The sequence below is a fragment of the Mustela putorius genome, unplaced genomic scaffold, assembly GCF_011764305.1.
Source record: "Mustela putorius furo isolate JIRA1106 unplaced genomic scaffold, ASM1176430v1.1 tig00003909_pilon_pilon_pilon, whole genome shotgun sequence".
In the NCBI taxonomy this organism is placed as follows: domain Eukaryota; kingdom Metazoa; phylum Chordata; class Mammalia; order Carnivora; family Mustelidae; genus Mustela; species Mustela putorius.
The window spans coordinates 32,285,570-32,308,965 of NW_025422057.1; the positions used below are offsets into that span (position 1 = coordinate 32,285,570).

The window sequence follows — 23,396 nt, forward strand, 5'->3', positions numbered from 1 at the left end:
ACGCCCCTCTAGCAGGTAGCTCCCAGCCTTCCGTTTGGTGAGCCTTGGCCTCCTGCAAGAAACTGCAGATCCCCTGCTCCCTTGACCCCTTCCTGCCCGAGCACTGGGCCACCCTGGCCTCCTCAGCAGTGCTTTGCCCGGTGGCCCCACAGCTTCTTATCCTGCTAGTGTAACTCCCTGGATCCTAGGGGATTTGTCTCCACCTTTTATCATTCCTGCTGCACACAGACCGAGTGGCTTGTGTTCTCCTCCTCCTTGTACCTTAATCCCTCTGGAATGTGCCCTGCAAGGGTGTATCAGCCCCAGCTTGGATCTTGGCGGTCCAAGGCATGTAGGGGTGTTGTGCCCAGGGGCGCCCAGCAGCAGATCAGGCCTGACTGGGCCTCAGGGAAGAATGAGAAAACGTTGCTGGCGTGCGAAGGCGCACCCTCGCCCATCTTAAGGCTTCCCTGCTCATTGCCTGTGTGTCTACTGGGCGTGTCGGGGCCCTTCCGATGAAGGTTGGTGTGGACCCAGGGCCTCCGGAGTTTCCTTTCTGGAGCTCAGCCTGCACTGCCCCTCGAGTGGTATGCACTGAGCGCCCCCTGATTTCTGCTCTGAACTCTGCTGACAGGAGGTACTGCACATAGGGAGTGCCCACAACCGGAGTGCCATGCCCTTCACTGCCTCACCGGCCTCCAGCTCTGCTCCCAGGGTCATCACAAACCAGTACAACAACCCGGCTGGCCTCTATTCCTCTGAAAACATAACCAACTTCAACAATGCCTTGGAGTCCAAGACAGCAGCCGGCGGGCAGGAGACGAACGGGAGAGCGTAAGTAGCCTTTGAATTCCCCCTACAGGCCGGTCCTGGAAAAGGCCCTTCCCAGCAGGACCAAGTTCATGGTCCACAGCAGGTGGAGGGAGCTGGAGCCTCCTCCAGCCCAGAGAGAAAAATGTCTACCCTAGCACTGTGCTTTCTGCCTTCATTTTCCTTATCTCTAGAAAGGGGCAAATACCACCTGCCTTGTAGGGTTGTTGGCCCGTAAGAAGTAATGTGTAAAATGCCTAGAACTCCACCTGGCACAAACGAATCAGTTATTCCCCGAGACGTATTTCCTTCTTTCCTGGATTTCTCTGGTCATCCTCATCTTCTCAGTGGTCACCTTCCTTCTCTGGCAGCCTAGAGATTTCTGAGGCATTCTTTCGTATAGTTTGGGGCTCTTCCTGGTGTTCACCATCTGACCTGAGCAAGGGACGTGGACTTCATGATGAGTTTTTGTGAACGAGTGTTTGCTGTTCTTCCCCCAGAGTGTGAACAATAGAAGAGAAGTTTGTGAGGAGATGTTTGTAGGGCAGAGGCGGGGTGAGGGGGCTGTAGGCAGACAGGGTAGAGAGGCCTAAGGAAGCATCTTTCTCAGGGCTAGGGAGGCCTGTCCCCTCCTGTCACCAGCCATTTGGCCGCAGTTGCCTCTAAGTCTTTATCTGGCTTCTTAGCAGAGGGGGCCCAGTGTCTGCTCTGTCCCAGATTTGTTGGTTGGTTGTTTTTTTTTTTTTTTTTTTTTTTTTAAGTGGGCTTTGCGCCCAGCATGGAGCCCAATGCGGGGCTTGAACTCATAACCTTGAGTCCAGACCTGAGCTGAGATCGAATGCTTAACCGACTGAGCCACCCGGGGGGCCCCATCCCAGACTCTTCAAAGATGAATCCAGAAACACTGGGGCTAACACAGCCCACAGCAAAGGAACTAGGTTTGAGAAAGGAGAACAGGAAGTGGGACCAGTTCCCTGGGATGAAAAATGGGGGACTAGGTCGTGCGTTGCCCCATCACATGCCCAAAGGTGGGTGGGAAGATCATGAGAGAGCTCAGAGTGCAGACAAGGGGGAGCAGAGTGGCCTGTGGGCAGCTGCACAGCCACAGGCCCAGAGTGGCTCCGGCAGCCCTGCTGATTCGTTAATTTCAGTTGGTTAATTTCACTGATATGGAAACCAGAAAGCCTTTTTTAAAAACCTGAAACCTGGTTTTTAAACGTTGGTGAGAGTCACATTGGTTGGACACTACCAGATGGTCCGAATCTTGTCTGATCTCTGAGCATCTTTCCACTTGGAATCCTCAGTGCTTGGTTTGCGCCAAAGCCTGTTTGCTGTTCAGTTTCTTACTTGAACAAGAACCGGGTCAGCTCTTCCAGTGAATAAATTGCACACCCGTTGCTTCAGACGCAGGTTGGGAGAGGTTAAGGCACAGGAGGTTCCAGACAACTTAAATGAGTGGAAAGTGCTGTCCTTCCCAAGGGTTCCTTCACCAGACCATGCCGATAGCTGTCGCCCTCTCCCCGGAAAAGGGAGATGGACGTTATTGGACACCCACTATATGCAGGTCCCTGGGCCCAGCTGAAAGGCTCCACAATTTCCTTTAAGTTCCTTAGAGTCTAGAAGGAGAGACGTTTTGCTGAGTGACTTTGGCTTTGTTACAAGATGTTCAAGGTCACTGATATTTATTGTAGTAACCGAGACAAGGTGACTACTCGTGCTGCTGCTTCCCCAGATTATGTTTCCTGCAGGGGCTGAGTGGCTTGGGATGATGATACCCTTCCAGGTGACTGCAGGGGCTTGTGGGGGAACCTGAGAAAGCATATCATGCTGGGCCCCCTGGGCTTTCCACGGACAGCCCCGTGGGGAGCCGAGCGGCCAAATGCCAAGGGCCATGATTCCTGTTCTTTGCTTCTTTCGTGATGGGGGAGGCTGAGAACATGACCCTCTTTTACTGTCCCCGAGTGGAATGTTCCATGATCTGGATTTAATAACCCAGGAAATGACACATCCTTGATTGAAAGAACTGCTATGCATTGGGAGAAATATGTGCTGGGGGAGTATTTTTAGTCTGGCTTTGGTGGTTTTTCCTTCATTAATGTCTTCTTTCTTTTCTTATGCTCCCCACCTTCTCCCCTCTTCCTGAAACAATTAAGTCTGAAACTGTTGGGACATGTGCAGGCCTTTCCTCCAGCCCCTGTCCCCTCCTGTCGCAGACCTTCTGGCTGTAGCCATGCTGAGTCTTCCTGCTCTCAGGGCCCTCCTTCCAGATTTTCTCAGCACAGACTCTGAGACCTCACCCCAGACTCTGAGGATAAATCCAGAAACAGCGGGAATAGCAGCAGCCCATGGCAGAGGCAGGGCCCAGAAGGGCTGTGCTGCCCGTCGTGAGGGTCGGCTTCCCTGCCCGCTTCAGAGAGGCTGCTTGTGCGTTCTCGGCAGAGACAGACTCTCCTGTGCGGCCGGCAGCCACGGGTAGCTGGCTTGCTCGGTCAGCAGAAGGCCCCAAGCGCTCACTCACCCGCCTTGTTAAGTCTGTAACATTCACCGAGGTTTGAGAATTGGCTCACTTCATACTTTGCGTCTGAGGTCATCACTGATTCCCCGGGGCTCCCTCTTGAGTTTCTTTGTCCCAGACACTTCAAAGCAGCACAGTGTGTGTGTGCATGGCTCCCTGTCTCGTTGGGCGTCCCAGGGCCGCGTCCCCATGTGACCAGAATACAGACAGCATTGCTGTTTCCAGATTAAACTGGAATGGCAGGCAAGAGGGCACCATCTGCCGCCTGGCCTCCCAGGACACACACACAGCTGAATGGGACAGCCTTTGGGGTAGTTTCGCTTAACACTCATGTATGGAGTCCCTGTTGTGTACCACGTGGGTGGAGGAAATGTTGCCCCGTTCAGCTGAAAGCTTTCGCCTGCGCTCTGACCTCTTTCAGCCGACTTGAAGGGCTCTGGTCATTTTCTGGTGATTCAGGGCCTGGGTTTCCTTGTAGATGTGATGCCACTTTATACTTGCCTAAATGTACACATCTTGTGTCTAGAGGGCCCGTGAATCCCAGGTAGGCGTCTTATGTTGGGCAGACCATGTAGCTTCTGTGAGACTCAGCCTCCCCATCTCCAAGGCGCACGTCAGGCTTTCCGCCTCCCCAGCAGGTTATTTAGAAAACGCAGTGATGGTGTCGTGTGCGGGTCACACCTGGCACAGGTGCTCAGTGAATTCCAGTTGTCACTGATTTCACCTCTGAGTACCGGGGGCTCCAGAAGGGCAGAAGCATGTGGATAAGTGTTTTGGAGAAGATGTTGCTATGACTCCCAGTAGACCGCTTTCTTTCTAGCATTGTAGCTCAAGTCCAGCCAGCCAGTCCAGTTCGTCCGCTTTCTGATAGAGTGGCTGGGTTCCCTTACCCGACACAGCAGTCCAAAGACACTGGATGGGATGCCTGGGTGTCAGTTGGTTGAGCATCTGCCTTCAGCTCAGGTCATGATCCCAGGGTCCTGGGATTGAGTTCTGCATCAGACTCCCATCTCAGCGGGGAGCCTGCTTCTCCCTCAGCCTCTGCCCCTTGCCCCCGACTCATGTTCTCTCTTGCTTGCTCTGCTTTCTCTCTCAGATAAATAAATAATCTTAAAACAACAACAACAAAAACAAAGACACCGGCTTTGCAGCTTGTGTTCTCAGGCAATCCCCACCCTCCCCCGTATACTCACAAGGTATATTTCTAAGCAGGTGCAGTGGAAATAAAGGGATGCATTGTTCTCTGTTCAAATGATGTCAGAGCTATTGTATTAACCTTGACTCATTCGGAGCTGGATCAGAAGAAAATCTCCATCATGGCGGTGGCTCTTAAACCCCTGGCTAAACTTGCCAGTGGCTCCCAGAAAACTGGCTCTGGAGTCTGGGCATTCCTCCCTCCTCTCCTGATGGCCATAATTACTCCTCTGGTTTCTTATTACAAGTCCAGCATCTAGGCCTTTGAAGACTAAAACTCAGCGCCTTCTGGCTAGGCTCCCTTTCCCAAAAGGATTATCTAGGGTTTCTCAGAACTGCATGTTTTGGTGAACGACAGGGTAACCAAGTTGAGGCACCTCAGACATGAAGAGTTTTTCTGAGTCAGCCTGCCTGCTTCAGCCCCACTGACAGAACCACCAAGTACTAAAATCTCTGCTTTTTTCCAGTTGGCACTTAACCTTTCCTTGTGTGGAGAAAGATTTCTTAAGCTTAATTAAACTCTTTATTTTAAAGTAAATGTAGATTCACATGCAGTCAGAGGAAATAATGGAGAGAGGTTCCCTATAGCCTTTACCCAGTTCCCTTCAGTGGTGGTACCACCTTGAAAACTATAGCACAGTATCAAAAAAACAATGTTGCCATCGGTATGGCCAAGACAGACAAGATTTCCATCCCTACAAGGGTAGCCACACCCCCTTACCCCGCCACCCACCCTCCCCCTCACTGTACCCCTCGTAACCCCCTGCAGCCACTCATCTGCTATCCATTTCTATACTTCTGTTACTTCAAGAATGTTCTATTAATGGAATCATACAAGAGGCAATTTTCTAGAATTGGCTTTTTTTTACTCAGCATAATTCACTGGAAATCTGTTTGATGTATTCAGGTCATCTTATGTACCAGTAGTTCCCTTTTTTCCTGTTCTAAGGATTTTTTTTTTCACTGTGGTAAAAAATACTTAATGTAAAATAGACCATCTTAACCATTTTTAAGTGTATAGGACTGGTAACTATATGTGGGTCATTGTGCAACAGATCTCTAGGACTTTTTTCATCTTGTGAAACTGAAATTCTGTATACACTGAACAGCCCCCTTTCCCCCTTCTGCACTGGGCAGAGGGAGAGGGAGAGGTTTTTTGGTTTTTGTTTTTTTAAAGATTTTTATTTATTTATTTGACAGAGCAATCACAAGTAGGCAGAGAGGGAGGCAGAGAGGCAGGCAGAGAGAGAGGAGGAAGCAGGCTCCCTGCTGAGCAGAGAGCCCGATGTGCAGCTCAGTCCCAGGACCCTGGGATCATGACCCGAGCTAAAGGTAGAGGCTTTAACCCACTGAGCCACCCAGGTGCTCCCTGGAGAGAGAGTCTTAACCAGGCTCCCTACCCAGGGAGGAGCCAGACATGGGCTCGATCCTACAACCCTGAGATCATGACCTGAGCTGAAACCAAGGGTCTGATGCTTAACTGACCGAGCCACCCAGGTGCCCCTCGCACTCGGTTTCTCAGAGTGACTGCTTGAGGAACCTCACATAAGTAGAATCATGTGGTACTGGCCATATTGTGACTGGTTTATTCCACTTAGCATAATGTCATCAAGGTTCATCCATGTTGCAGCATGTGATAAGATTTTTTTTTAAGGCTCATCAATCCTCCATCTTCTAGTACCACATTCGCTTTATCCATTCATCTGTCAGCAGATGTTCAGACCGCTCCCACCCCTCAGCGATTGTGACTAATACTACAGTGAACATGAGTGTGCAGATATATTTTTGAGGTCCTGATTTTTTTAAAAAGATTTTTTTTTTTAAATTAATTTGACAGACAGAGATCACAAGTAGGCAGAGAGGCAGACAGAGAGAGAGGAAGGGAAGCAGGCTTCCTGCTAAGCAGAGAGCCCGATGCGATGCGGGGCCTGATCCCAGGACCCTGGGATCATGACCTGAGCCGAAGGCAGAGGCTTTAACCCACTGAGCCATCCAGGCGCCCCGAGATCCTGATTTTAATTCTTATGGCTAGATACCCCAAAATGGGATTGTTGGATCATATAGTAATTTTATTTTTTATCTTTTGAAGAATGTTCCTAGCGTTTTCTGTAATGCTGTACTATTTTACGTTCCCACCAACAGTGTATCCTGCAGCATGTGGAACCCTACACGGGGCTCAATTCCACAACCTTGAGATCATGACTGAGTGGAAATCAAGAGTCAGACGCCCAAACAACTGAACCATGCAGGTGCCCTGGTGTCAATTCTGCTTTCATTGTTTGGTGGAATTCTCCAATGAAGCCATCTGGTCCTGGGTTTTTTGTTGTGGGGGACCTGATTACTGAGTCTATCTTGTCATTTATTATAGGTCTGCTCAGATTTTTTCCTTTCATGATTTCATTTTGGTAGGTTGGATGTTTCTAGGAATTTATCTGTTTCTTCTTGGTTATCCAGTTTGTGCATATTCATAATAATCTCTTTTGGCACTTCTTTTTTCTGTCAGATCCACTGTAATGTCTTCTTTCATTTCTGTTTTTTATTATTTGGATCTTCCCTTTTTCTGAGTCTAGCTAAAAGTTTGTCAGTTTTGTTGATCTTTTTAAAAACAGCACACTCAATAATTTTGATGATGGTTTTCTGTTGTTTTTCTCTTCTCTGTTTTGTTTGATTCTGCTCTAACCTTTATTATTTTCTTCCTTTTGCCAACTTTGGGTTTACTTCTTCTTTTTCTTGTCCCTTGAGATGTAAAGTTTGCTTACTTGTGAGATTTCGCTTCTTTTTTAATGAGGTGTTTACTGCTATGAAGTCCCCTCTTAGCTTTTGCCACATCCTGTAAATTTTAGTATGTTGTTATTTTATTTTTATTTGTCCCAAAATATTTTCTAATTTCTCTTGTGATTTTTTTCTTTGTCCCATTGGTTGTTCAGGAGTGTATTGTTTAAGTTCCAATTTTTTTTTTTAAATTTTCCAGTTTTCCTTCTGCTGTTGAGAACTTCATTCTATTAGTGTCAGAAAAGATACTTAGTGATTGCAGTCTTCCTAAATTTAAGATTATTTTGTGGCCCAACATGATGTGTCTTGGAGAATATCCCCTGTGCACTTGAGAAGAATGTGTATCTCCTGTTGTTGGGTGTAGTGTTCTGTATGTCTGTTGGGTTCAATTGGTCTGCATGTGGTTCAGTACCCGTGTTTCCTTATTGATCTTCTGTCTAGTTGTTCTTTCCTGATTTGCCTTTATTCCGTGGTGTGGATGGTACAGTTTGTTTAGCCATTCACCCATTAAAGCACATCTGGGTTGTTTCTTGTTTACAGCTCTTACAAATCAAGCTGCTATAGACGTTTATGAACAGGTGTTTGTGCAACCATAAATTTTTATCTCTTTGGGTTAAATGCCCAGGTACTTAGTTACATGTTTAAATTTGTGAAACTGCAAAACTGTTCTGCAGACTGTACCATTTTACATTCCTCCCCACGGTGTGTGAATAATCAAGTTTTTCCATATCCTTTCTAGCACTTGGTGCCGTCACTATTTTTTACTTGCGCCATTCTCATAGAGGTAATATCGTATGGTGGTTTTGATTTGCACTTCCCTCGTGGGTGAAGATGGCAAACATCTTTTCATGTGCTTCTTTGCCATCAGCATCTCCTCTAGTCCTTCTCTGGAGATCCGGTTTCAGATCCGCCAGCTTCTCAGCCTCCACTGCTTTTCCAGAAGCTGCCACACTGCAGGGCCGAGGGACGGTACACCTGATGGGACCACAGCACAAACGTCAGATGCTGGCGCACTGTCCCCGCGCAGAGGGATGGGTTTGTGCACAAGCGCGGCGTCCTCTGTGGGTAACAGAGCTCTGGGCCACCCAGCCCGCTGGGCCGCCTTCCGGGTCTAAGGGCGCAGGCAGTGGCTCCCGGCAAGTGTGAGCGCTCTGTCTGCAGGGCTGAAGCCACTACTCCAAGTGCCAGTGAAGTGTGCCAGGGACATTTCCTCACTCACCGCCCACCCACCCACCCACCCACGTGTCATTTGTTCCCATTCCCTTTTAAAAAGAAAACAGGTATAGCGGGGTAATAGCAATCATAGTGGGGGATTCTCCCCGGGTTACCTCTCCCTCTCCTACTCCTCCTCTCTCATTCCTGGTCAGCCTCCTGGGGCACTTGGAGTACTCGGGTCCCCGCTGGAAGCCGAGTCAGCTGTGTCGATGAAAGCTCCAAGAGTGAAAACGCTTTGCTGCTGCCAGGGAAGGTCAAGATGGATGCGGAGAGACTTCTCCACAGGTCACTCATGCTGGCTGCCTGGGGGCAGGGGAAGCCGGCCACCAGCCCTGTCCATGGCTGCTGGCTGGTCCCTGCCTTTGTCTCCTTCCCCGCCCTGCCCCCCACAGGGGCCTCGGGACGCCTCCCATCCCCCAGGCAGGAGATGGGCCCCCTTGAAGAGTAGTCTTCCCAAAGGTAGGAGTAGAGTCCGGTTTCCCTGCTCTGGCTCTGAGACACCTGCGGCTGCTCCTGACTGCTGGACAGGAGTGAGAGGTCTGCCTACCCACATGGCTTCCACTGCCACCACTGGAGGAGAGTGATGGCCTTGTTATGGCTGAGTGGTGGTCAGGGACCTCACTTCCCACCAGGCTTTTTTTGTCCCAAGCTGAGACTTGGGCTTCCAACTGGGCCCTCTGTGATGCTACCCCGCAGTGTCCTCTTGGTGCCTCGTCATAGCCTGGTGAGGGCAGAAGGCTGGACTTCCCACCGGGAAGTCTTTTCTTCTGGCATTTGCAGGCAGGAAAAACGTTCTTGCTTCCCAGTGCTGTGTCAGGCTGGCTCCCCTTGCTCGGTGCTTTGGTGGGAGAGGGAGCAGATCCTCGGGGCTTTTGTCTGTACTCCCTGCCCTTCTGGGTCGTTGCCGCCTCAGCAACTCGTCTGGGATCTGTGAGGCCAGAAGAAAACTCAGGGAACTCACCACAGCGTTCTTCCTCGAGCCCCAGTTCCCCTCTCTGGTGTGCCTCCTGCTTCCTCCCCAGTCTCATGGTCCTTGTATATGTGATGTCCAGGGATTTTAGTTACACTTAGTGGGTGGAATAGGAAGAAATATGGCTACTTCATCTTCTTTTTTATTCCCCCCCTAATTTTTAATTTTTAAAAATTTTTAAAAAAGATTTTATTTATTTATTTGCTAGAGAGCATGCGCAAGCAGGGTGAAGGGCAGAGGGAGAGGGAGAAGCAGACTCCCCACTGAGCAGGGAGCCCAATGCTGGCTCTATCCCAGGACCCTGGGATCATGACCTAAGCCGAAGGCAGTTGCTTAAGTGACTGAGCCATGCAGGTGCCCTGAGTTTTGTTTTTTTGTTTTTTTGTTTTTTAAGATTTTATTTATTTGACAGAGGGAGAGAGCCTGCACAAGCATGAGCTGGTGGAGGGGCAGAGGGAGCAGGATGAACAGACTTCCTGATGAGCAGGGAGCCCATCACGGGGCTCGATCTCAGGAACTTGGGATCATGACCTGAGCTGAAGGCAGGCACCTAACTGACTGAGCCCCCCAGGCGCCCCTGGGAGAAAGATTTTTGTGAAGAGAATATCTTCCGCCTGCCTGGATGCTTCTTATAATTCAAGTACTGCCTTTTTTGGTCCCAGACTTTGTCCCAAAACAGGCAGTTTTAGGAAGGAACCAAAGTTGACACACTATGTGGGAAGACATGCCATTAAGGTTGTATCAGCAGTGGGGACTTTTTCTTGCGGCCTCCTTGTTTTTGTTGGGCTCTGTATACGGATTCTCAGGTTGCCACACAGGTGCTGGCTCAAGTTTAAAAAAAAAAAAAAAAAATTGAAGACCCCCTTATGTCCCCGCTCTAGCCACCTCCTTATTTCGGTGGAATAGACTTTCATTCCAGGGCTGCTGTGTTGATTCTTGGCCCAGAGTCAGGAGTCTGCTGTTCTCTGTCCTTTTTGACCCGACCTTCACCTCAGCTGCTCTTTTGGCTGGAACAGTCCTGGGGGGATCACAGGGCCAGCAGGCTCAGCCTCTGGAATCTTGCTCTGTGAGACAAGCTGACTGGAAATTTCTTCTCATTCCAAGGACCCACTGACATCCTTGAACACCTGGCTCTCACCAGGCGGGTGGGGAGGTGGGTGGTGGGTGGGGGCGGCAGGCCCTGGGGCCTGGGCCTATAAGAGAGGGAGAAAATATGGAACATTTAAGTAACATGTTAACAAAACAGGAAACATTTCAGCACCAAGTGTGACTCCGAGACAATTAAGAACTAGGAAACAAAGAATATAAAGTCTAGATAGCCCAAAGGAATTGTTTTTTTTTTTTTTTTTTTTTTTTAAGGAGTTGAATTTGATTAAAAACTTGTATTTTGTTACTAAATGGTAAAGACTGGGTTCAGAAGAATGTGGTAACTTTCAGCACCCCCTCCCTACTTTTTTCCCTGGTGACTCAGTCATGTCCATTGTATTTTTGAAACCTTATCACTATAGAATTCTTTATTCCGTAGTTACTATAAATGAAAAATGAGAATGCTTTTTTTTTTTGCTTCTTTTTTTCCCCCCTCCATTTCTTATGCACTATTTTTGTCCTAGAATTACTTTTTTAACATATTCAGGATATTGTTTGTTTTTTTTTTTTAATAAGGTATTGATTTTTTTTTTAAATTCCAGGATAGTTAAGTGTCTTCTTCATTTCCATCACCTGTTTCCCCCATCCTCTCACAACCCCCGCCACCCTGGTCCCCCCTGCCCCACCTGCCTCTGGTAACCATCAGTTTGTTCTCTCTATAGTTAAGAGTTTTTGGTTTATCTTTTTTATTCTTTGCTGATGATACTGTTTTTGAATTAGATGTATCAATCCTTGAAATAAGGAATGAATATTGAATGGGTTTTACAAGTTGTCAAGTGGGAGAACAATGTAATCATTATTTGAGAATAAATAGTGTAAGGGCCTGCTTAGCCAGAGCGAGCCATTTTGTTGTTTATGCAGTAAACTTAGATTGACCCTGCCCCCCCCAGAGGAACTTACTTAGAACAAGTCTGGGAAACCAGAAAAATATGACTGACCAGCCCCTGATAACAGAGCCCATATACCAGGACGTGTCAGGTCAGGGGGAGGTAACAGAGACCAGAATACAAGGATCAGTCAAGCCAGGTGGAGACATCCAGTCAGGAAAGCACCTCCCTAACCACCCAAGTACGTGGGCCCTGCCTTTTGGGCGCCAATTCTGACCAGAGTGATAGGCTAGTTCAAATAACTGCTATAGGGTGAATTGTAATTTGATTGGCCACCTGTGTGTGGCCAGGCTCAACCACATGGCCTTTGCTCTATAAAAGTTAGTCTGTGAGGCTGGGAGCGGTTGCCTCTTTGCAAGAGGCGGCCCTGGCCGGTTGGTTTGATTCTTGATGCTTGGCACGAAATAAAGCTTTGCTTGACCTTCGCTTTATATCAGTCTTGTTCCTTTGACCATGGACCCAACGAATAGTAAATTGTTTTCCTTTTTTTTTTTTTTTTATCACAGAAATACTTTACAAGAGTATGTGGAAGAGTATGTGATGACCTTGTGGTTTGAGCTTTGTCATTTTTAGCGTTCCCTTGGTGGCCGCCAGACATAACAACATATACCAAAGAAGGGGAAGAATTCTACCAAGAACATTCCATGGTCTGATCTTGATTTTAAAATAGTTCTGAGTGTAATAAGAAAAAAGATTTATCAGAAATAATGTAATGTATTTACACAGGGCAAGCTCAGAACTCAAGACTCACAGAGAGTCAGGTATACAACTCAGCAGGGCTGAACAGGTGAGCCAAGGGGAAGAAATAGCCCTTGAGGAAGACTACTCCTCAAGGGGCCCCATCTGTCTGGGGGATGGGAGGCTCCCCCAGGCCCCTGTGGGGGGCAGTGCGGGGAAGGAGACAAAGGCAGGGACCAGCCAGCAGCCATGGACAGGGCTTCCCCTGCCCCCAGGCAGCCAGCACGAGTGACCTGTGGAGAAGTCTCTCCGCGTCCATCTTGACCTTCCCTGGCAGCAGCAAAGCGTTTTCACTCTTGGAGCTTTCATCCACATGGCTGACTCTGCTTCCAGTGGGGGAGTCAGTACCCCAAGTGCCCCAGGAGGCTGACCGGAAATGACAGAGGAGGAGTAGGAGAGGGAGAGGTAACCCGGGGAGAATCCCCCACTATGACTGCTATTACCCCGCTATACCTTTTTTCTTTTTAAAAGGGAATAGGAACAAATGACACGTGGGTGGGTGGGTGGGTGGGCGGTGAGTGAGGAAATGTCCCTGGCACACTTCACTGGCACTTGGAGTAGTGGCTTCAGCCCTGCAAACAGTGCGCTCACACTTGCCGGGAGCCACTGCCTGCGCCCTTAGACCCGGAAGGCGGCCCAGCGGGCTGGGTGGCCCAGAGCTCTGTTACCCACAGAGGACGCCGCGCTTGTGCACAAACCCATCCCTCTGCGCGGGGACAGTGCGCCAGCATCTGACGTTTGTGCTGTGGTCCCGTCAGGTGTACCGTCCCTCTGCCTTGCAGTGTGGCAGCTTCTGGAAAAGCAGTGGAGGCTGAGAAGCTGGCGGATCTAAAACCGGATCTCCAGAGAAGGACTAGAGGAGATGCTGATGGCAAAGAAGCACATGGAAAGATGTTTGCCATCTTCACCCACGAGGGAAGTGCAAATCAAAACCACCATACGATATTACCTCTATGAGAATGGCACAAGTAAAAAATAGTGACGGCACCAAGTGCTAGAAAGGATATGGAAAAACTTGATTATTCACACACCATGGGGAGGAATGTAAAATGGTACAGACTGCAGAACAGTTTTGCAGTTTTCATAAATTTAAACATGTAAGTAAGTACCTGGGCATTTATCCCAAAGAGATAAAAATTCATGGTTGCACAAACACCTGTTCATAAACGTTTACAGCAGCTTGATTTGTCAGAGCTGAAAAGCACCAGAGACTGAGAACCTGGGGGGCTCTGGGCCTGGGAGGCTGAGCTGCCGTTTCCCTGGCACACCCCTGGGAGGTCCTGCTGCCTTCTAGGGTCCCCTATGACCCCATAGGAGCAGGGAGAGCATGTCACAAATTGATCTCTTTGGCAATTTCCTTTCACCCCCGTCATTCCTGCTGAGCCCAGACCCTGTACCAGGCTCTGGGAATGTGCTGGTGAATAAGACAGACCAAGACTTTGTCCTCCAGGGGCTCATTGTTTAGGGGGAGAGGGACAGTGAGGAAACAGACAGATGGACATAGAGTCCATGGGATGAGGGTGAGACCCAATAGGGCCTGTGGGGCCTCTCTGAGGAGGGACATCTGAGCAGAAATGGAGAGGAAGGGGTGATGGGAGTGCAGCCCCCGTGGGGCAATCTGGAGAGAGATCCTTCCAGGCACTGGGAACAGAAAGTGCAGAGATTCTGAGGCTGCTGCATTCTGGAAGCAGCACGGAGGCCGGTGTGACAAGAGCCTCGTGAGCAGAGGCTGGCCAGCCATGTGTTTGGAAAGGGAGGCAGAGCTGCGTTCTTCGGGGCCTTTCTATGTTTTGTCATGAATATTTACTCCAAAGGAGATGAACTTGATTAAACTAGTATTTTGTTATTAAAACTGTAAATATTTGGCTGAAGTCCTATGAGAACACTTGGAGCCATGTCACAACACTGTGTGATTCTTGTATTTAGTAGGTCACTGTGGCCTCTGTTTGGAAATGAGACTGTCCTGGGCTTGCAAACGGCAGCACAGGGACAAACGACAAAGGTGGCCCGTTGTGTGGGTCAGCCGTGGCGGCCTGGACACATGGTCGGGGGAGGGGTGGCGCTGAAAAGGGGGTGCAGGACAGACCTTGCAAACAGAACTGACTGGAGTCTCCTTCCATTTTACCCCTTCCCAGACCAGGCAGCAGAGGCTCCTGGAAAAGCCTGGAAAATGGGCCCTGGTGGAACACGGCCGCAGCTCAGCCTGTCCTGTCTTTTCCCATCCTTGGGGACTGAGCTCAGGTCTCAACATCCCCTTTGCCTCCGATGGTGCGTTACCGTCTCCACGGTGCTTGGGGCTTTCCCCCTCACCCCCAGCGCTGTGATCTGGGCAAGGCAGAGCTGGCCATCCGACTGGTCATTGAGAAGCCCAGGGCATTTGGCCCTGGGGGCCGCGAGAGGTTCTGGAGACAGACCCTCGCTGATACCACTTGGAAAGACGTCGATAGCGTCAGGAAGGAAGAACGCTGCTTTCCGCCTCATGAGAAGTGTGCGTGCGGCCCGTCCCGAGGGGACCCAGCCAAGCCTTTAGTGGTCAGGTTGTGGTCCACATCTCTCCTCTTCTAAATTGTCTTTTGACATAATATTGTTTATGTAATTAAGGAAGAAGCACAGCATTCCCATTCCATGGGATTAGGCCAAAAAGTAATCACATTACTGAAACTGTTTGGGAAATAGCCTCTTCCTGCATTGAAGTAGCAGCCAGCCCCGACAACGGCGCCTCGTAACCCCGGCTGGAGGCTCACGGCTGACTTCAGAGTGGGCTCCGACCAGCAGGGTCGTTCTTAGCCACCCCCTGATTCAGGGGTGTCTTCACTTTGAAGGGGGTTCCTGGTGAAATTTTTTTTTTTTTTTTTTTGCCTCCTAACTTCTGACATCTCCTAATGAATTTCCAAACATTCTTTACAGCTTAGACCATTCTCAGCTTCCAAGCGGACTCGTCATCGACAAAGAATCTGAAGTTTACAAGATGCTTCAAGAGAAACAGGAGCTAAATGAGCCCCCCAAGCAGTCCACTTCATTCCTGGTTTTGCAGGAAATCCTAGAGTCTGAGGAGAAAGGTAATCTACCCTGCGAGGCGGCGTGCGGTCGGAGGCTCTTGGGTCGCAGGGTCTGGGTCGGGGTCGGTCGTGGCTGAAACAAAGGTGAGTATAGCCCTGAGCGGGCGGAAGAAGCGGTGGGAAGCCGGGCTTCGAAACCACTGAAAGCTCAGAGACAGAGGATGAGCGAGCTCCCAGCCACACCTGCCCAGCTGTTTCCTGTCACATGGGCTTTAGGCTGCAGGCGTCAGGGTGAGCTTGACTCTTGTGGGATTCTGTTTGTCCCCTGTTTATCCCTTGGCCATTTGTTTGGCGTGAGCCCACATCCCATGCTTCTGTGGTGGCTGTGTGTGTGACTGGGTGAAGGTCACGGGCCGGGACAAGCAGAAGGAAAAGGAATCAACAACACAGAGAAGGGCACACTGCAGGGCAGTGCGTTTGTTCTTGCTCTCGGGTAGATGGACTCCGGAGAGCCGGCGAAACCCCAGTTTGGCCACATTCTCCCCGAGTGACCTTTCTGGGCTCTGTCGGGGGTCAAAATCCTATTTTCTAAGCTCAGTGTGAGGATCTGGTGTCCTGCACGGCAGAAGCACCCCACACTATGTGCGGCTACGGGAGGTGCTTCACGCCTGTGATTTTGTTTACAAACCGTACCGAGAGGCACGAAACCGGCCTCAACTTGTCCAAGGTGTGAGCTCTGAGGCCTGAGGCACCCAGGGACCACCCGTGGGGCTCTGCATTGTGGACGGCACCCCATCCTCGGCTCTGTGGCCTTCCTCAAGGCACAGGGGGTTTCCCGAGGCCTGCCTTCCCTTGTTCTTTCCTCCTTTCCCTGAAGTGCCCTCCTGTGAAGAGAGAGCTGGTGATGCAGACCATGAAGCCTGTTTCACCTGCACCGAGGGAGGGAGCGAGTTGCTTGCTTGGGACCACCATGGAGGGCCACAGCAGAGGACCCTCTGCAAGAGTAACTACCCTCCCCCAGGCCCCCAGCTCCAGGTTGGGCTTCCTGGGAGTTCTTCCTGAGCTGAGAGTTCCCTCCTGACGGAACCCAGACCCAGGTTTCATAGGGAAATTGGCAGTTTACAAGCACAGGAAGTTACGGGAAAAGTTCTTTTATGCTAAAAGGATATGGTTCTACCAGCAGTTTCCCCCTTTGCTTGTTGTACCTGTGCATTTTGGAAGGAATGAGTCATAGGCTGCATGAAGTTCCGGTATTAGGGCCAACTGACAAGTGATTTGGGGATCAGCCCTAGAGAATGACCGTTTTATCAAAACCAGTGAGAAACCACAACTTACTCTACTCTGAGTAAGTGGGTGCAAAACCCTTCAACTAAGAGAGGAGAAAAGTCAATCCATTCTGTCCCAAACTAGGACATAGATATTGCAGAACTCATCTAGTCAAATGCCCTCATGTTACAGAGAAGGACCTAAAGCCCAGCCTCACTGAGGTGGCCATTCCATGCTCATCAAGATCCGAAGTCCTTCCATCTTGTGCTCCATCTACCAAGCCCGTGGCTTCTATTCTCAGGGTTACCTCATGGCTCTAGTTGGCAGTTGGTGCTCTAGCCATCTCCAAGCACCAGGAAGGAAAAAGGGCTGAATGGGGACTACTCTATTCAGATAAGCCAGCTTTTTCTCTACCAGAAGTCACACACTAGCATTCCATTTAATTTGACCAGAATTTAGTCATATGCCCACATCCAGTTGTAGGAGAGTCTGAGAATTCTTTCCTCCCTGGGATGAATATCTTCTTGCCCCAAAGAAAATAAAAATTTTGCTAAAAAGAAGGGAGGGGTACCTGGGTAGCTCAGTGGGTTAAAGCCTCTGCTTTCAACTCAGGTCATGGTCTCAGGGTCCTGGGATCGAGCCCCACATCAGGCTCTCTGCTCAGCAGGGAGCCTGCTTCCTCCTCTCTCTCTGCCTGCCTCTCTGCCTGCTTGTGATCACTGTCTGTCAAATAAATAAATAAAATCTAAAAAAAAGAAAAAAAGGAAGGGAGATAACAGATCTTTATAATCTCTCCCATTATCTCTTAATATGTAGCTATAGTAAAATTCTCATGGAATGAAACTGCATGAATTCCAGTCCATACATCCACTGTGTGCAGAAGACTCTTGGGGGAAGGAGCTCAAATCCCTGTTTTCATTTGAGATGAAGTGGTTAAAGCTCAGAGCAGTGTCTGGTACGTAGGAAAGCACTCAGTGAGGGCGACTGTCATTTGGGGAAGCCTCGGGTTCATAAAGCAGCCCGGCCCTTGCAGCACTGGCATCCAGGATCTGCCTGTGACCTCCCCGGAGACCGCAGGCGGGTTGCCCATCTCTCTGAGCCCTAGTTTCTGCACATGTCCAGGGAGGCTAATAATGGCTACTTCACAGATGGCTGTTTTTTTGTTGTTTTGTTTTTAAGATGTTATTTATTTGAGAGAGAGAAAGTGCAAGAACAGGCAGGGTGAGGGGCAATGGAGAAGGAGAAGTGGACTAGCCGCTGACGAGGGAGCCCGACGCAGGGCTTGATCCCAGGACTCTGGGATCATGACCTGAGTCGAAGGCAGACCCTTAACCAACTGAGCCACGCAGGCGCCCTTCACAGATGGTTTAAAGCATCAGGGGAAACGATGCACAGAAAGTACCAGGCCCACCCTCAGTGAGGCCCCACCTGCGAGGCTTGGCTGCAGCCAGGTTTGGTGATAAACTCCTAAAGATTCAATGTGGATCTTCTCCTTTGGGGTGAAATTCAGCCTCAGGACTAGGAGAAAGGGTCCTGGATTTCTCAAAATTCATCTTGCTCTGGATCAAATTCCAAATTTGCAGGAAACAAGGAGGCTTTTTATTTTTAATCTTTAAATTATGGCGAGCTATAGCTAACACGAGATTTCCTGTCTTAACCATATTTAAGTGCTTAGTTTGGAGGCATCAGCCATGGCCATACCATTGTGCACCGGTGAGCACCGCCCACCCACAGAACTCCGTCTTGCAGAACTGCAGCTCTGTACCCATTCATCGCTAGCTCCTCGAAGCCTCCTCCCCCAGCCCGCGGAAGTCACCAATCTGCTTTCTGTTTCCATGAATGTGACTGCTGCAAGCACTTCCTGGCAGGGGAATCATACAGCATGTGTCTTTTGTGACTGGCTTGTTTCACTGAGTGTAAGGGTTCATCCATATTGCGGCGGGTGTCAGCATCTCTTTCCTTTTTAAGGCTGAATGTTGTACAGTGTGTCTATAGCGCATCTTGTTTATCATCCATCTGACCATTTAAGGGGAATTGGAGAGGAGACTTGGAAGGAGGCATCAAGGACTGAGAAAACACAGTGGGTGCTGGGGGCTCTGAGGTGAGAAAGCTGGAGACTTGCTCAGGAAGTATCAGGGTGTCCAGGGTTGCAGGAGAATCCCCACAGGGTCTGGAGTCAGATCACGGAGGACCACCAGGTGCTTAAGGACCATGAATTTGGTTCTTTTAGTAATGCAGAGCCCTGGAAGGTTGTTGAGCAGTAAAGTGGGTAGAAAAATAGCTGTGCTTTCCTGAACCCATTTCCACTTGTTCCCCCAGAAAGCTCTGATATACAAGTTTCACTAGAAAGAGAGAAAATTGAAAATGTTTATAGCTTCCCAGAGTCTAAAGGGAGCTAATGTTTTTACTGTAGGCTTGTTGAGAAGGGCAGAATGACATTTCTTGGGTTTGTGGTGTTGGCTGTAAGTGAGAGGAGAAAATGGGGCCAGCAGGTGGCGCTGCAGGGCTGGACACTGTGCCTGCTTGGTCCTGCACACAGCGGCCCCTTCCCATGCTGTGCTGTTTCTCTCTCTCTCTCTCCTTTTTGTCTATGCTTAGCCTGGGGTTTGAACTCATGACGTTGAGATCAACAATCTCAACTCTACTGACTGAGCCAACTAGATGACCCTGCCCCTGGCCCAGTTTCATCCAGTCCCTTCTCTACTTGGAGAAGGGGTGTGGATTCTCCTACCAAGTGCGGCTCTCATATCCCTCATTCCTTCTCTCCTGCCCTCTTGCTAGCGCAACCCATTTCTGGTAAATTTTCTGCGGGTCAAATGAATTACATGAAGAATAGCCCCATCGCCTGAGACCATAGCCTCGCCTCGCTGGTTCCCCAGGGCAGCCGGTTTCCCTTCCCAGCTGTCTGGGTAGTCTGGGTAGGCAGAGACGCCACCAAGTTGCTACATTTCCTTCTTTCTTGGGGCGGGCTGCCCAGATGGCTCCAGGAGCAGGAGCCCGCACGTGAGGAGGGAGCCTTTTGGGGATGTTAGAGGTGTGAAGCTGGCCACCCAGCCCTTCTGAGATCTTAGGAGGGAGCCAGGATTAGGGTGACAGGAGGGAGGCATTTGCCTTGGGTACAGAATTTAAGGGGGCGCCCAAAACCTCAATAGTTAAGACAAAAATGACACTTTAATGCTGTGTTTTTTAAAATCCCAGTTAATGCAAAAAGAAAAAAAAAAGGCAATAATGAACAAAGTCGAGACTGGGACCAAGGAGTGGAGGAAGATTTGGGGAGGCAAAAGGGGACTTGGACTTGGGCTGACCAAAGCACCAAAGGCAGCTAACCAGGTGGCACCAAGCCTTCCCCCGAGCCTAATCATAGAGCTTCTGGCTGAAAACAGCGGAAACCCTGAAGCCTCCTAACATCTGCCCCTCTCCTGTGCCGCCGGCTGGACATCTGTGTCCATCAGTTCCTTAGTGCAGGAGGGTTCCTGCCCTGACAGGGGAACCCTGAGAGACCACGCCATCCACACCCCACTGTAGGGCCTTTAAAACAGGCTGCTCTTAAATATTCCCTCTTGCTGTTCTCCATCAGGCACCCACATCTCCCCGGCTGGCTGTCCCCCGGCATTCACCCACAGTGCGAGGCAGAGTGCAATTTTGTTCGCCTTCCGTGAGGGCTACGGGCCAGCCCGCGGTGGCAGGGCTGGGCCTGGCTCTGTGAGTCTCCCACTGCCAGGAGCCCAGCACAGGAAGGTGCCATTCTCAGGGCCTGGCTGCTGAGGCAGAGGTTGGAGCTCCATGGGGACAGGACCAAACCACACAGATGCACCTCATGATTCTGCCAGAACGGGGCTCACGTCTGCTCCCATTCCATGGGCCAAAGCAAGTCATAGTGTCAAACCCAAAGTCCGTGGCCTTTGGGTACAACTGGGTGTATGCTTCACCAAGACTAGGGTTTCTCAGCTTGGGTGCTGTAGACATATGGGGCCAGAGAAGTCCACGTGGTGGGGCTGTTCTGCACATTTTAGGACATTTAGCAGCATCCCTGGCCTCTCTACCCAGGGGAGGCCAGAAGCACTGCTCTCCAGTTGTGACAACCCAGACTCTTCCCCTGGGGACAGAATCATCCCCAGTAGAGAATCACTGACCTACTGAGATGCATGGCCGGGGCAGGGGATGGGACACATAATTGTGGCAAAATACACAGTCCACCATCCGAGCCAATGATAGATGCCCCTTACTTGGATTCATCTCAAGTTTTGGTTCAGAAGCACCAGTCAAGGTTAGGGGGACCCATTTTCCAAATGGATGCGAGGATAAGGACCCTCATTTGTCAGCCCCAGGATTGCCCCGCGTGGCTGCAGTTGTAGGATGACTCCCCTCATCCCTTCACTTCACGCGGGAAACTGTTCTCTTGCTTTTGGCCAGTGGTTCTCAGAGGGTGGTTCCTGGACCAGTCGCCTCAGCAGCACCTGAGAACTTACTAGAAATGCAACCTCACGGGCCCCGCCCCAGGCCTGCTGAAGCAGAAACTCTGGGGGTGAGGACCAGTGAGCTGCACTGGCGCCAGCCCCCCCACATCATTCTGTGCACAGGCAAATCTGAGAGCAGCTGCTTTAGTCTCAAGAAGTGGGTTTTAACCGCAGACATAGAATCAGATCTCCTGGGGCCCTGGCGTCTGGAGATGCTCCTTCAGCAGCTCTGAGGACGAGCCTGCTCTGTGGATTTTAGGGGCTCTCTCCTGGTGCCTGGCCCACTCTCCGCGGCCTGTTCAGAACCACTGGTGTAGAGACGTCCTTGGCTCCTTGGCCACAGTGTGCTGGGCAAAGGTAGAGCCCGTTAAGCCTTCATTGGGGCATTTTGCCCTCCTTTCCCTGCGTCTTTGGAGCCTCTGGTGTATGCTCAGCGCCTTGCAAGGCTCTGTGGGATGTCACAAAGCATGGAAAACAGGGTCCTGGTGCCGCAGGGCTTTGCAGTCCGGTCACAGCTGACAACGAGACTGTCAGCTGCTGATGGCTTGCTGCTGCTGGGCGCCCCTGGTAGAGGGCTTGGAAGCTGTGCTGGGCTGCGTGGCTGCTCACTGGACGCGTCACGGCCGACTGCAGGGAGGTGGCCTGCTCTGCTCTGCTCTGCTCTGGGGTAGGTGGGTTTTGTGGGGCTGCCTAGAGAGGCTCTGCTGTAACAGCTTTGTACTTCTTGTGACGTGGGCTTCTTCCAGCATCCACACACACTGTCTTTTAATGATCAAATACCATCTTTGTTGCACCTGCAGAAGTCACTGTGAAGTGCCCATACCCGTATGTGCACGCATCTAATCGGAATGAAATGTAATTTGTGTTCTGAGGGCTAACTAGATGTTGGGTACTGTGGGAGGACTCTGCGTGTACTTTTTAATCCTTTTTGTACCGTGGTGAAGGGAAAAATGCACTCCTGTCATATGGAAAAGGAAGCTGAGGACCAGAGAGGTTAAGGAACTTTTCCAGGATCACACAGTGGAGTCAGGTTTGTTTTACTCCAGGAACTTGCTGGAACATACATATAAGCAACTCCGCAAAAGCTCAATGAAACTTCGGCAACCCCACCTTTCCTGGCCAACCCAAATGTTTTCCTCATTATAGGGGATCCCAGCAAGCCCTCAGGTTTCAGAAGCGTCAAGGCACCAGTCACCAAAGTGGCAGCGTCGATTGGAAATGCCCAGAAGTTGCCCATGTGTGACAAATGTGGCACCGGTATTGTGTGAGTATCCACCTCTCCCCAATGTCGGAGGCCCCACAGGTGGAATAAACCACGCTGTGGAAAGTGCCAGATGGTGCCCATTTTGGGTGCGATGGGGAAGAATTCCTGCCTGGCAAATAAAGCAGAGAGACCACGTAGGCCTTTGGTCCAGAGCCAGGTGTGAAGGTTCTCCTTGGCCACAGAGCCCGTTGGGTGTGACTAACATCGAAGCAGAGAGAGGGCCGCCCTGTTGAAGAGGGAGTAATGTGTGAGGAGCCCAGGAATGAGCGGTGGCTTTATGAGGCCCTGATCTGCCCTTTGATGGGCCTCGTGGAAAGACCCCCCCCCACCCCCCAGCCGTGGGGCTTGTCACTAATGGAGCCCTTTCCTGCCTCCCTCCTGCAGCGGCGTGTTCGTGAAGCTGCGAGACCGCCACCGTCACCCTGAGTGTTACGTGTGCGCTGACTGTGGCACCAACCTGAAACAGAAGGGCCACTTCTTCGTGGAGGACCAAATCTACTGTGAAAAGCACGCCCGGGAGCGAGTCACACCCCCTGAGGGCTACGACGTGGTCACTGTGTTCCCCAAGTGACCCAGCAGGTCTCCTCCTCTCTGTGCTCTGGCCCTCTCCTCTCCTGAAGGTTCCCGCTGACTCTGGTTTTTATCCCTGCTCTTTAAACACCACGTCTCCCCGCCTCTGCTAACTGACTCACTGGCTGCACGACGCCCGCTTTTACATTAACGGAGGATTGTTTCGTTCCGTGTCCCCTTGCCAGCGTCCCCGGGTCTTCTCTTTACCTCGGTTCGTCTCTGCTGCAGTTGGACATCAGCCACATTGGAACCAAACCGAATTGGATATTTCTGACACTGAGTTCATGTCTACTCAATAAATTTATAGACTCCAAGGCAGTGTGGCGTCTCTCATTCCACCATGCGTCCTCATTCCTGGCTCAAGCCAGATGAGAGTTCTGATCTCATCTCGTCATCTTTTGGGTTCCCCACTTCTCTGAGATTGGCAGGTCTTCTCCAGGGGTGAGAGGATTGACATCTGAATGGGCCATAGTCTCACCGTTCTTGGAAGCTTTCTCCAGATTCTGTTTCTCTGATGCTAATATAAGATCAACCTCGTTATTGTATTCTTTTTTTTTGAAAGATTTTATTTATTTATTTGACAGAGCACGCAAATAAGCAGAGCGGCAGGCAGA

The 23,396-nt window shown here is 50.3% G+C and overlaps 1 protein-coding gene across 1 annotated transcript in view; it reads left to right on the forward strand.

The window, feature by feature from the left end:
- PDLIM1 (PDZ and LIM domain 1) overlaps positions 1-23,096 on the forward strand; it is a 45,992-nt gene extending 22,896 nt beyond the window's left edge. The window contains exons 4-7 of the mRNA XM_004749628.2: positions 614-813; positions 15,134-15,285; positions 22,095-22,212; positions 22,597-23,096. Coding sequence (XP_004749685.1) covers positions 614-813; positions 15,134-15,285; positions 22,095-22,212; positions 22,597-22,783 — 657 coding nt within the window. The 3' untranslated portion in view covers positions 22,784-23,096. The remainder of the gene's footprint in view (positions 1-613; positions 814-15,133; positions 15,286-22,094; positions 22,213-22,596) is intronic.
- Positions 23,097-23,396: the final 300 nt, after the last annotated feature.